The sequence below is a fragment of the Pseudophryne corroboree genome, chromosome 4 (assembly GCF_028390025.1).
Source record: "Pseudophryne corroboree isolate aPseCor3 chromosome 4, aPseCor3.hap2, whole genome shotgun sequence".
In the NCBI taxonomy this organism is placed as follows: domain Eukaryota; kingdom Metazoa; phylum Chordata; class Amphibia; order Anura; family Myobatrachidae; genus Pseudophryne; species Pseudophryne corroboree.
The window spans coordinates 451,618,934-451,632,901 of record NC_086447.1 but is presented as its reverse complement, the minus strand read 5'-3'; the positions used below and the strand labels follow the sequence as shown (position 1 = coordinate 451,632,901).

At 45.4% G+C, this 13,968-nt stretch overlaps 1 protein-coding gene across 6 annotated transcripts in view; it reads right to left on the bottom strand.

Moving 5' to 3' along the window:
* The window catches only part of ANKRD6 (ankyrin repeat domain 6), a 334,377-nt gene that overhangs the window by 49,540 nt on the left and 270,869 nt on the right, over nt 1–13,968 (bottom strand). For all 6 annotated transcript variants that reach the window (XM_063916984.1, XM_063916978.1, XM_063916983.1 and 3 more), the window contains exon 7: nt 10,156–10,254. In XM_063916984.1, coding sequence (XP_063773054.1) covers nt 10,156–10,254 — 99 coding nt within the window. The remainder of the gene's footprint in view (nt 1–10,155; nt 10,255–13,968) is intronic.

Genomic DNA, 13,968 nt, shown 5'->3' with positions numbered 1-13,968 from the left:
CTTCCTTCCAGCGGATCTGTGAAGGAGAAATGGCGCCAGTGTGTCTGAGGGAGATAGCTCCGCCCCTTTTCCGCAGCCTATTCTCCCGCTTTTTCCTGGATTCTGGCAGGGGTATTTACCACATATATAGCCTCTGGGGCTATATATTGTGGTATTTTGCCAGCCAAGGTGTTTTTTATTGCTGCTCAGGGCGCCCCCCCCAAGCGCCCTGCACCCTCAGTGACCGGAGTGTGAAGTGTGCATGAGGAGCAATGGCGCACAGCTGCAGTGCTGTGCGCTACCTTGGTGAAGACTGATGTCTTCTGCCGCCGTTTTTCCGGACCTCTTCTTGCTTCTGGCTCTGTAAGGGGGACGGCGGCGCGGCTCCGGGACCGAACACCAAGGACTGGGCCTGCGGTCGATCCCTCTGGAGCTAATGGTGTCCAGTAGCCTAAGAAGCCCAATCCGGCTGCAAGCAGGCGAGTTCGCTTCTTCTCCCCTTAGTCCCTCGCTGCAGTGAGCCTGTTGCCAGCAGGTCTCACTGAAAATAAAAAACCTAAACTATACTTTCTTTCTAAGGGCTCAGGAGAGCCCCTAGTGTGCATCCAACCTCGGCCGGGCACGAAATCTAACTGAGGCTTGGAGGAGGGTCATAGTGGGAGGAGCCAGTGCACACCAGGTAGTCATAAATCTTTCTAGAGTGCCCAGCCTCCTTCGGAGCCCGCTATTCCCCATGGTCCTTACGGAGTTCCCAGCATCCACTAGGACGTCAGAGAAAGGTCAGACGCGTTGCAGGGACTAGCTGGGATTTCGGTAAATTGAGAATCCAGCCGTGCCTCTGCAATGTCTTCACGGACAGAGACACGCTGTCCAGCAACTTCTCCCGAGATCTCGCCTTTATGAGGAGATCGTCCAAGTACGGGATAATTGTGACGCCCTGCCTGCGCAGGAGCATCATCATTTCCGCCATTACCTTGGTGAAAATTCTCGGGGCCGTGGAAAGACCAAACGGCAACGTCTGAAATTGGTAGTGACAGTCCTGTACTGCAAATCTCAGGAACGCCTGGTGAGGAGGGAAAATCGGAACATGAAGGTACGCATCCTTTATGTCCAGGGACACCATCCAATCCCCTCCCTCCAGGCTGGCGATGACCGCTCTGAGCGATTCCATTTTGAACTTGAACCTCTTCAAGTACAGGTTCAGGGATTTCAGATTTAAAATGGGTCTGACCGAACCGTCCGGTTTCGGTACCACAAACAGGGATGAATAATAACCCTCTCCTTGCTGGAGATGAGGAACTTCGACTATCACCTGTTGAATGTACAATTTGTGAATTGCAGCTAACACCAGCTCCCTCTCCGACGGGGAAGCCGGCAGAGCCGATTTGAAAAACCGGCGAGGAGGCATGTCTTCGAATTCCAGTCTGTATCCCTGGGAAACAATCTCTATTGCCCAGGGATCCACCTGTGAGCGAACCCAGACGTGGCTGAAAAGACGAAGACGTGCCCCCACTTGATCTGACCCCCCTGGAAAGCCCCAGCGTCATGCGGTGGACTTTGCGGAAGTAGGGGAGGACTTCTGCTCTTGGGAACTAGCTGAGTGCAGCTTTTTTCCCTTGCCTTTACCTCTGGCAACAAAGGACGATCCTCGTACCTTCTTGCTTTTATTGGAACGAAAGGACTGCATTTGATAATGCGGTACCTTCTTAGCATGCTGCGGGGGAACATAAGGTAAAAAATTCGATTTACCGGCCGTAGCAGTGAGACAAGGTCCGAGAGGCCTTCTCCAAACAACTCCTCCCGCTTGTAAGGCAATGACTCCATATGCCGCTTTCACAGGCGTGCGCAGGGGGGCTGCCTGGTGCGCACAGGCACCCCCTAATGTCCAGCACCCCAATCTCACATGCCTGATGCAGCGATCGCCAAGCAGGCTGATTACTGTCCCCTCTGTGCTGCACCCTGTCAGGACTGCATTACTGACCGGAAGCCTGGGATAATCAAGGGTGCCACTGCCACCGGCTTTCAAACTCCCGTCTCCACCTCCATGTACAAAAATCAGCATTATGTGATGTGATGACGTCATGCTGCTCACACGCCCACCTCTCTCCTTCTCTGCTATGCCAAAGCCAGCCACTGATGAGGATAAGCATGCAGCCAGCGTTCCTCTGAGGAAGACAAATTTAATACTGGCAGGCGGTCAGCAGCAGCATTGACACGTCGCTCGTTTTTCCAGCAGCACTAGTCTGCGACTGTCAGTGTCAGTGAGTGACTGACTTGTAAGTAAGCTGCTGCAGCTTGCAGAGGAAAGAGAGGGGGAGCCAGACCAGGCTGAGGAAGAGCACTGTAATTGCAGTGAGTGCCATCCGGGGTGTTTGTTTGGTGCACACTACAACATCTGACAATGCATCTGCATTATTAGGATTGGTACAAGGGTAAATATTTTATATTGCGTTGACCATCAATAGATGGTAGTAGACACGCCCAAAAGGCGGTGCTAGACACACCCCTCCAATGGTGCACCCCCTAATAAAATGTGCTGCGCACGCCTATGGCCGCTTTGAGTCGGCGTCTCCCGTCCACTGTCGGGTCCACAAGAGTCGCCTAGCAGAAATAGATATAGCGTTTATTCTGGAGCTTGGTAAACAAATGTCTCTCTGAGCATCCCTCATATACAAGGCAGCATCTCTGATATGCTCAATGGTCATTAGAATGGTATCCCTATCTAAGGTGTCAATCTCCGTAGATAAGGAGTCTGCCCATGCCACGACAGTACTACAAACCCAGGCCGACGCCATGGCCGGTCTAACGATAGTTCCTGAATGCTACTTTAGGCGAAGATTCCCATCGTATCCTATCCTTCTGTGGAAAAGGATACGCCATAAGAATCCTTTTGGGAACATGTAGTCTCCTATCCGGAGACTCCCAAGCCTTTTCGCACAATTCGCTTAGCTCAAATGAGGACGGAAACGTGACCTCAGGCTTTTTCCCTTTATACATGTGAACCCTCGTGTCAGGGACAGGGGGTTCCTCAGTGATATGCAAAACCTCTTTTATGGCAATAATCATGTATCGAATACCCTTTGCCACCTTCGGCTGTAATTTTGCATCCTCATAGTCGACACTAGAGTCAGTATCTGTGTCGGTATCTGTGTCAGCGACCTGGGATATGGGGCGCTTTTGAGACCCTGAAGGTCCTGGCGCCCCAGGGACAGGCACGGTCTGGCTACCTGACTGATCCCTAGCCTCAGCCTTGTCTAACCTTTTATGCAGGAGATTCACATTTGCATTTAAGACATTCAGCATATCCACCCAGTCCGGTGTCGGCGTTGCCGACGGCGATCTGACATTCAAACACTCCCCCTCCACATTAAGCGAGCCTTCCTCGTCAAACATGTCGACACACACGTACCGACACACTTCACACACACAGGGAAACTCCTTTCTGAAGACAGTATTCCCTTTAAGGCCCTTTGGAGAGACAAAGAGAGAGTATGCCAGCACACACCCCAGCGCAATGACCCTGGAGACCAACACAAAATGTTTTTCCCCAGCAGCGCTGTATAATATCTTATCCGCCAATTATATGCCCCCCCCCCCTCTCTTTTAAACACCCCTTCACCGTGTGTAAGCAGGGGAGAGTCCGGGGAGCTTCCTCTCAGCGTTCTGTGGAGAGAAAAATGGCGCTGGTGAGTGCTGAGGGAGAAGCCCCGCCCCCTCGGTGGCAGGCTTCGGTCCCGCTCAAATTTGTGTATAAATGGCGGGGGCTGTTTTATATACATGTACAGTGCCCAGCATGCTTTTTGCCATGTTTTGAGGTGTTATTATTGCTGCCCAGGGCGCCCCCCCTGCGCCCTGCACCCATACAGTGACTGGAGTGTGTGAAGCAATGACGCACAGCTGCGGTGCTGTGCATTACCTCAGTGAAGCCGCTGAAAGCTTCTGCCGCCTGAGACGTCTTCTTGCTTCTGTTCTTCTGGCTCTGTGAGGAGAACGGCGGCGTGGCTCCGGGGGTGGACGCCCAGGACGAACCTGTGTTCACCCCCTCTGGAGCTAATGGTGTCCAGTAGCCGAGGAAGCAGATCCTATCATTTAAGTAGGTCTGCTCCTCTCTCCCCAGTCCCTCGATGCAGGGATCCTGTTGCCAGCAGTGCTCCCTGTAAAAATAGAAAAATCCAAACAAAAATGCTTTCTAATGCAAAGAACTCAGGAGAGCTCCCTGCAGTGCACCAATCTTCCTCTGGGCATAGTGTAAAACTGAGGTCTGGAGGAGGGACATAGAGGGAGGAGCCAGTGCACACCCAGAATCCAAGCTTTCTTAAAGTGCCCTATCTCCTGCGGAGCCCGTCTATTCCCCATGGTCCTTACGGAGTCCCCAGCATCCTCTAGGACGTTAGAGAAAGAAAATATACACTGCTATCTATTACTATGCAGAAATCATACACTGCTAACTTTTACTATGCAGAAATCATACACTGCTATTACTATAATATATAGTACTGCTAGCTATTACTATAATACACTATCTATTACTATGCAGAAATCATACACTGCTATTACTATAATATATAGTACTGCTAGCTGTTACTATGCAGAAATCATACACTCCTATTACTATAATATATAGTACTGCTAGCTATTACTATAATACACTATATATTACTGTGCAGAAATCATACACTGCTATCTATTACTCTGCAGAAATCATACACTGCTATTACTATAATATATAGTGCTGCTAGCTGTTACTATGCAGAAATCATACACTTCTATTACTATAATATATAGTACTGCTAGCTATTACTATGCAGAAATCATACACTGCTATTAGTATAATATATAGTACTGCTAGCTATTACTATAATACACTATATATTACTGTGCAGAAATCATACACTGCTATCTATTACTATGCAGAAATCATACACTGCTATTACTATAATATATAGTACTGCTAGCTGTTACTATGCAGAAATCATACACTTCTATTACTATAATATATAGTACTGCTAGCTATTACTATGCGGAAATCATACACTGCTATTAGTATAATATATAGTACTGCTAGCTATTACTATAATACACTATATATTACTGTGCAGAAATCATACACTGCTATCTATTACTATGCAGAAATCATACACTGCTATTACTATAATATATAGTACTGCTAGCTGTTACTATGCAGAAATCATACACTTCTATTACTATAATATATAGTACTGCTAGCTATTACTATGCGGAAATCATACACTGCTATTAGTATAATATATAGTACTGCTAGCTATTACTATACAGTGATACACTGCTATCTATTACTATGCAGAAATCATATACTGCTATTACTATAATATATAGTACTGCTAGGTATTACTATGCAGCAATCATAAACTACTATTACTATAATATCCAGTACTGCTAGCTATTACTATAATACACTGCTATATGTAGAAATCATACACTGCTATGCTATCACTATAAAACACTGATAGCTATTACTATATAGAAACTATACCCTGCTAGCTATTTCTATAATACACTGCTAGCTAATACTATATAGAAATCATACACTGCTAGCTATTACTATAAAACACTGCTAGCTATTACTATATAGAAACTATACCCTGCTAGCTATTTCTATAATACACTGCTAGCTAATACTATATAGAAATCATACACTGCTAGCTATTACTATATAGAAATTATACCCTGTTAGCTATCACAATATAGAAATTATACACTGCTAGCTATTACTACAGGTTGAGTATCCCATATCCAAAAATTCAGAAATACTGATTTTTTTGAGTAGGACTGAGATAAGGAAACCTTTGTTTTATGATGGCTCAATGTACACAAACTTTGTTTAAAGCACAAAGTTATTAAAAATATTGTATTAAATGACCTTCAGGCTGTGTGTATACGGTGTATATGAAACATAAATGAATTGTGTGAATGTACACACACTTTGTTTAAAGCACAAAGTTATTAAAAATATTGTATTAAATGACCTTCAGGCTGTGTGTATAATGTGTATATGAAACATAAATTCATTGTGTGAATGTACACAAACTTTGATTAATGCACAAAGTTATTAAAAATATTGGCTACAATAACCATCAGGCTGTGTGTATACAGAGCCGGCCCTAACCAATATGATGCCCTAGGCAAGATTTTGGCTGGTGCCCCCTAGCACCACTGCTGGTTCTGCCTCTAACCTTGCACCTCTTTCCCAGCACCATCACCCCTGGTGGGTGGTCTTCAGTATGCCGAATGTCGGGATCCCGGTGCACAGTATACCGGCGCCGGGATCCCGACACCCGGCATACCGACAGCTATTCTCCCTCGTGGGGGTCCACGACCCCCCTGGAGGGAGAATAAATAGCGTGGCGAGCGCAGAGAGCCCGCAAGGGGCTCCTTTGCGCTCGCCACACTGTCGGTATGCCAGCGGACGGGCTCCCGGTGCCAGTATGCTGGTCGCCGGGAGCCCGGCCGCCGGCATACCATACTACACCCCCCCTCACCCATAGCAGTCCTTGTACCCCCTATATTTTAAATAGGAACAGTTCGCACATTTCACGCACAGCCCAAAAAGGGGCATCTTCTTGCATTATTAATGCCCTTATACACATAGTGACACACATAGTGCCCCCTACACATTTGCTGCACATTATTAGTGCCCCTATACACATAATGACACACATACAGTAGTACCCTGTTACACATATGCCGCACATTATTAATGCCCTTATACACATAATGACACACATAGTGGCCCTTTACACATATGTTGCACATTATTAATGCATTTTTACATGACACACGTAATGCTCCTTACACATATTCTGAACACTACTCCACAACCAACCCACCCGCACACAGCACTCACACTGCTACTAACACTGTGATCTCTGCCTCTGCTTGGATAAAGATGTGTCCTCACAAATCTTGCAACAATGCTAACGTCGGGCACCTTTTTTGAATGAAAATGCATCTTATTTGCATTGCTGTGTGGCTAGGATGCACAAGCAGTTTCTGCTGATTAAACTGATATGCAGCATGCCTATATACTGTGTGAGACTGTGGCTGTATCTGCATATGAAGTGCTACATACGGAATATAGGCATGCCGCATATTATTTTAATCAGTAGAAGCTGATGATGCCCCTAGGCATATGAAATTCCCTGGAAAATTGCCTAGTTTGCCTATGCCTATGGCCGGCTCTGTGTGTATAAGGTGTATATGAAACATAAATTAATTGTGTGAATGTACACAAACTTTGATTAATGCAGAAAGTTATTAAAAATATTGGCTACAATGACCTTCAGGCTGTGTGCTTAGACTTAGGTCCCATGATATCTCATTGTGGTATGCAATTATTCCAAACTACGGAAAAATCTGATATCCAAAACAATTCAGGTCCCAAGCATTTTGGATATGGGATACTCAACAGGTATATAGAAATTATACACTGCTAGCTATTACTATATAGAAATTATACCCTTCTAGCTATTAATATAATACACTGCTAGCTATTACTTTATAGAAATTACACACTGCTAGCTATAACTATATAGAAATTATGCCCTGTTAGCTATTACTATATAGAAATTATATACTGCTAGCTATTACTATATAGAAATTATACCTTGCTAGCTATTAATATAATACACTGCTAGCTATTACTATATTGAAATTATACCCTGCTAGCTATTACTATATAGAAATTATACACTGCTAGCTATTACTATGCAGAAATTATACACTGCTAGCTATTACTATGCAGAAATTATACACTGCTAGCCAGGGGCGGATTGGGAACAAAAAGCGGCCCTCGAAAAATTTGTACTAGTGGCCCCACATGGGCAGCACCAGAGGTGTAAGGTCTAGCCATGGGCCATGGCAGCAGCACCCTCCCCCTAAGACTTATTATGAGCACATTATATGATACACCTTTAGAATTTAGGAAACTATATATTCATCTGCAATCACAGGCTAAATGGCAAAGAAATGTTCATATATGCAAATTATTTTGCATATTATTCATTATGTCTATAAATAGGACCACATGTCCCCAAACAAAACAGGCCCCGCGGGTGCGTCGGACCACCGGGAATCTTCCCTGTAAACCCTATGGCTAATCCGCCTCTGCTACTAGCTATTACTATATAGAAATTATACCCTGCTAGCGGGTGTAGTATGCTATGCCGGCGGGCGGGCTCCCGGCGACCAGCATACCGGCGCCAGGAGCCTGACCGCCGACATACCGACAGCGTGGCAAGCGCAAATAAGCCCCTTGCGGGCTTGCTGCGGGCACAACGCTATTTTATTCTCCCTCCAGGGAGGTCGTGGACCCCCACGAGGGAGAAAAAGTGTCGGTATGCCGGCTGTCGGGATTCCGGCACCGGTATACTGTGCGCCGGGATCCCGACAGTCGGCATACTGAAGACCACCCCTGCTAGCTATTAATATAATACACTGCTAGATATTCCTATATAGAAATAATACACTGTTAGCTATCACTATATAGAAATTATACACTGCTAGCTATTACTATATAGAAATTATACACTGCTAGCTATTACTATATAGAAATGATACCCTGCTAGCTATTAATATAATACACTGCTAGCTATTACTATATAGAAATGATACCCTGCTAGCTATTAATATAATACACTGCTAGCTATTACTATATAGAAATTATAACCTGCTAGCTATTACTATACAGAAATTATACACTGCTAGCTATTACTATATAGAAATTATACCGCTAGCTATTAATATAATACACTGCTAGCTATTACTATGTAGAAATCATACACTGCTAGCTATTACTATGTAGAAATTATACTCTGCTAGCTATTACTATGTAGACATTATACCCTGGTAGCTATTACTATGCAGAAATTATACCCTGCTAGCTATTACTATAATACACTGCTAGCTATTACTATGTAGAAATCATACACTGCTAGCTATTACTATGCAGAAAGTATACTCTGCTAGCTATTACTATGACCTTAATTTGTATTTAGCAGCTAATAATTTGACACATCAAAAACAAAATATAATGTGTAGTGGAGACACAATTTGAACAAAGTACAATTTGAGCCTCACCATGGGGTATGCTGGTGCTACATGAATGCTAATAAAAATAATAATGTATTCAGCTCCATAAAATTGTCTTTACGAAGTTGGTATGATATGTACTCACCATGTATACCTGTTTATGTCCTCAACCTGTACAACCTACCTATTGTTATTGTTTTAAACACTGTTCATTCTCAATAAAAAATTCTAACTTTAAAAAAAAATAAAAAAAAATAATAATGTATAGTTTGACAATAAGGACCCGATGTAGGGCATAATTCAGATCTGATCGCAGCAGCAAAATTTGTCTCTAATGGGCAAAACCATGTGCACTACAGTGGGGGCAGATATAACGTGCAGAGGGAGTTAGATTTGGGTGGGGTCTGTTCAAAATAAAATCTAAATTGCAGTGTAAAAATAAAGCAGCCAATATTTACCCTGCACAGAAACAATATAACCCACACAAATCTAACTCTCTGCACATGGTACATCTGCCCCACCTGCAGTGCACATGGTTTTGTCCATTAGAGAAAAATGTTGCTGCTGCGATCAGGTCTGAATTAGGCCCAAAGAAAGGATTGCAAATTCTGCTAAGTACGCATGCTGGGGGCCGCCCATCGCAGGCCAAAGCCGACCCGAATGCTATCCGCCTACACCCCTCCCCCCCCCCCCCACCCCGAGACCACGATAAAATTGCGGTCGCAACGCAATTTCAGCGTGATCGCTAAAAATAGGGTAGCCTCCTGCCAGCGCAGCCTGGCTGGGACCGAAGGAGGCCCGCCGCCATCTGTGTAATCACAGCGGCTGCGTGTGATGTCACGCAGCCGCCCTGATCATGCCAACGCCATGCGCCCTGTTCGACTGGCACCAACCCCGTTTTCATGCTGTCCGCAACGCTCCATCTCCGCCTAGGAAACGGAGCGTTGCCATCCCCTCCCGCGGGCCCTGCGCATGCACCCGTATCATGTTAGTCATTCTTGCGATTCGATTGCGTTTTTCGATCCAACCTGAATAGGGCCCTAAGTACCAGAGATATGCTTTGAACAGAGTAGTGCAAGATACACGGAGCTGAAGGACTAATCCACTGACCTGGTTCTTCACATTCACGGAACAGAATGCGCTGAGGAGTATCCTGATGACAGACAGATGATTGTAGCGGGCTGCCACATGTAAACAGGTATCTCCTGCCTGCAAATCATAATGTACTCAGAAGAGCTGGCTCACAGGTATACATTATCCATCTGCTTTACCAACACATATACACCTTTAAACAACCTCAGTAGACTGCCTAGTTTCTATTAGGATATGAGGACCTTTGCATGACCTTGTGTAATGTATATACATTGCTACTTTTGGAATCATGTGCTGGAAACAGAAACACTGTATGGGTTAAACTTCATAAGCGGAGGCTTTTATAATTTGCCGCTTGACAGGTTTAACCGCTAAATTTCTAACAGCAATGATATTAAAAACACACATAGGGAATTCACCTCTGTGTACCTAAATCATCCAGCACAAGAGACAGTGGCCCTCATTCTGAGTTGTTCGCTCGCTAGCCGCTTTTCGCAGCAGTGCACACGCTAAGCCGCCGCCCTCTGGGAGTGAATCTTAGCTTAGCAGAATTGCGAACGAAGTATTCGCAATATTGCGAAAAGATTTTTCTTTGCAGTTTCTGAGTAGCTTGAGACTTACTCCTCCAGTGCGATCAGTTCAGTGCTTGTCGTTCCTGGTTTGACGTCACAAACACACCCAGCGTTCGCCCAGACACTCCCCCGTTTCTCCAACCACTCCCGCGTTTTTCCCAGAAACGGCAGCGTTTTTTCAAACACTCCCATAAAACGGCCAGTTTCCGCCCAGAAACACCCACTTCCTGTCAATCACACTACGATCACCAGAACGAAGAAAAAACCTTGCAATGCCGTGAGTAAAATACCAAACTTCTTAGCAAATTTACTTGGCGCAGCCGCAGTGCGAACATTACGCATGCGCAGTTAGCGGAAAATCGCACCGATGCGAAGGAAAATAACGAGCGAACAACTCGGAATGAGGGCCAGTGTGCCTCGAGGGGTTTGTAAAATTCAGAAGGTTTTTAATGCAAACAATTGACAGAGTTATTTTCAACTTCAAAGTAGAAAGAGAACATGTTTTATTGTAAGATACAATGGGGTAAATATATGAAGCAATGATAAGAGAGAAGTGAGCCAGTGGAGAAGCTGTCCATTACAACCAATCAGCAGCTCTGTATAATTTTATAGCATGCAAATTATAAATGTTACTTCAATGCTGATTGGATGCCAAGGGCAACTTCTCCTCTCTTATCACTGCTTCATGCATTTACCCCAATATGTGCCATAGTATTTTATTTGTATCATGAAAACATTCACTGTACATACTGTAGGTAATTGAGGGGCAGATTTATTAAGCTTGGTGAAGTGATAAAGTGGAAGGTGATAAAGTACCAGCCAATCAGATCCTAACTACCATGTCACAGGCTGGGTTTAAAAAATGACAGTTAGGAGCTGATTGGCTGGTCCTTTATCACTTTCCAATTTATGACTTCACCGAGCTTAATAAATCTGCCCCTTAGGGCCTAATTCAGACCTGATCGCTGTTATGCGAAATGACACACCAGTCATTTATCGAACGGCTGCGCATGCGTACAGATCGTAATGCACAGATGTGAGGCCTGCAAAAAATTATGCGTCTTTTTTTATTGCTAGATGAACGCAGGCTGATTAACAGGAAGCGGGAGTTGTGGGGGAGCTGCCAATTTTTGGGGAGTGCCGGGAAAAACGCAGGCATTCCCAAGCGTTTTCAGGGAGTGTGTGTGACGTCAGCTCCAGCCGGATCAGCCTGTTTCTTTTGCACTGTAGGAGTAAATTCTGGGCAACGAACAGACCGGAAAAATCATTAGCTGGTGAGTGAGTTGCGAATGGATTTGCAGAGGACCGACATTTGCAAAGCTTTTTGCACGGCATACGCAGACTTGCACGCGGCCGTATTTCACTCTGTCAGGCCAGCGACTATACGATCGCAAACCTCTGCAAATTCACAGAGGTGCAATCAGGTCTAAATTAGGGGTGGTGTTCAGGTTCCCGGCGGCCGGCCTCCCGGCGACCACCATACCAGTGCCAGAATCCCGACCGCCGGCATACCGACATCTTTTCTCCCTCTTGGGGGTCCACGATCCCCCTGGAGGGAGAATAAATAGCGTGGCACGCGCAACGCGCCACCATGTCCACAGCGTGGCGAGCACAGCGTGGCGAGCACAGCGTGGCGAGCGCAGCGAGCGCAGCGTGGCGAGTGCAGCGAGCACGCAAGGGGCACATTTGCGCCCGCCCAGCTGTCAGTATGCCGGCGGTCAGGATTCCGGCGCCGGTATGCTGGTCGCCGGGACCCCGACCGCCGGCAAACCATACTACACCCCTAAATTAGGCCCATAATTATGTTTGTGCATCACTGTCACTATATTAACACAAATTAAATAAAAATGTATTCATTCTGCCTTTCATATAGAACATATGCTAGCAAATAATTTTGCTTGTAAGTATTATTCTGCTGGGACATATTGTATTATTTTATTAAATATAAAACTTATTTAAGTCATTTAGGTGGCCAATGTACTAAGCCTTGGAGAGAGATAGAGTGGAAAGAGATTCATGTTTGTTAGTAAAGCAAAAAAAAAGCCTGCAACTGGGCAAAATAAGTGTCAAACTAAAGCTAACATTTATGGGCTACATGTAAAAGCAGCCAGTATTTAACTTGCACAGAAACAATATAAACCACCTTAAATCTAAATCTCTCTGCACATGTTACATCTGCCCCACCTGCAGTGCAACATGGTTTTGCCCCGTTGTGTGCTTTTTTGCTTTACTTACGAACACAAATAAAGCAGGGTAGACACTGAGACAATGGGGGTCATTCCGAGTTGATTGCTCGCTAGCAGTTTTTAGCAGCCGTGCAAACGCATTGTCGCTGCCCACTGGGGAGTGTATTTTCGCTTTGCAGGAGGGCGAACGCTTGAGCAGCAGAGCGCCTGCAAAATCTTTTTGTGCAAAACAAGACCAGCCCTGTAGTTACTTTTCGTGTGCGTTGATTCTAACGACGGATGGACGGCTTTTGACATCACGCGTCCGCCCAGCGTTCGCCCAGCCACGCCTGCATTTTTCCAGGCATGCCTGCGCTTTTCTAAGCACTCCCTGAAAACGGTCAGGTGCCACCCAGAAACGCCCACTTCATGTCAATCTTCCTGCGTTCGGCCGTGCGACTGGAATCTTCTGTGCAAACCCACAATGCTCATTGTACCCGTACGATGTGCCTGTGCATTGAGGTGCATGCGCATGAATGCCGATTTTTAGCCTGATCGCTGTGCTGCGAACAACGGCAGCTAGCGATGAACTCGGAAAGACCCCCAATATTGGTCCAATATGTCATTTCTGGCCAAATTAGAATGACATACCAGGCATATCATTCAATATGTATGCCCAATATGCGGGTGCCGCGGTCGCTAGCAACATCGCTCGGTCGGCCCTGCTGCACGGCCAACTGGGCAATAACGTTAGCAACATGGTGTATGTTAATGAAGGATGGAACAGTAATCGTTCTATCCTTCATTAGATTGTTCTGATGTGTACAGCGGTATGTCAGCCCGTCGCCCGCCATTTTGTCCCGATACGCATCGTCTCAGTGTGTATCCAGCTTAAGGTTCAAAGTATCAACCAATCAGCTCCTAACTGCCACATTACAGGCTGTGTTTAAAAAATGACAGTTGAGAGCTGTCAAATTGGTTGGTTACTTATCACTCTCAGTCTGTCTCCAAGGCTTAGTACATAGAACCCTTGCTGTCAGTTTGGGGGTGATGTACACTGTCTTAGTTATTTTACCGCACAGAACAAGGATTTG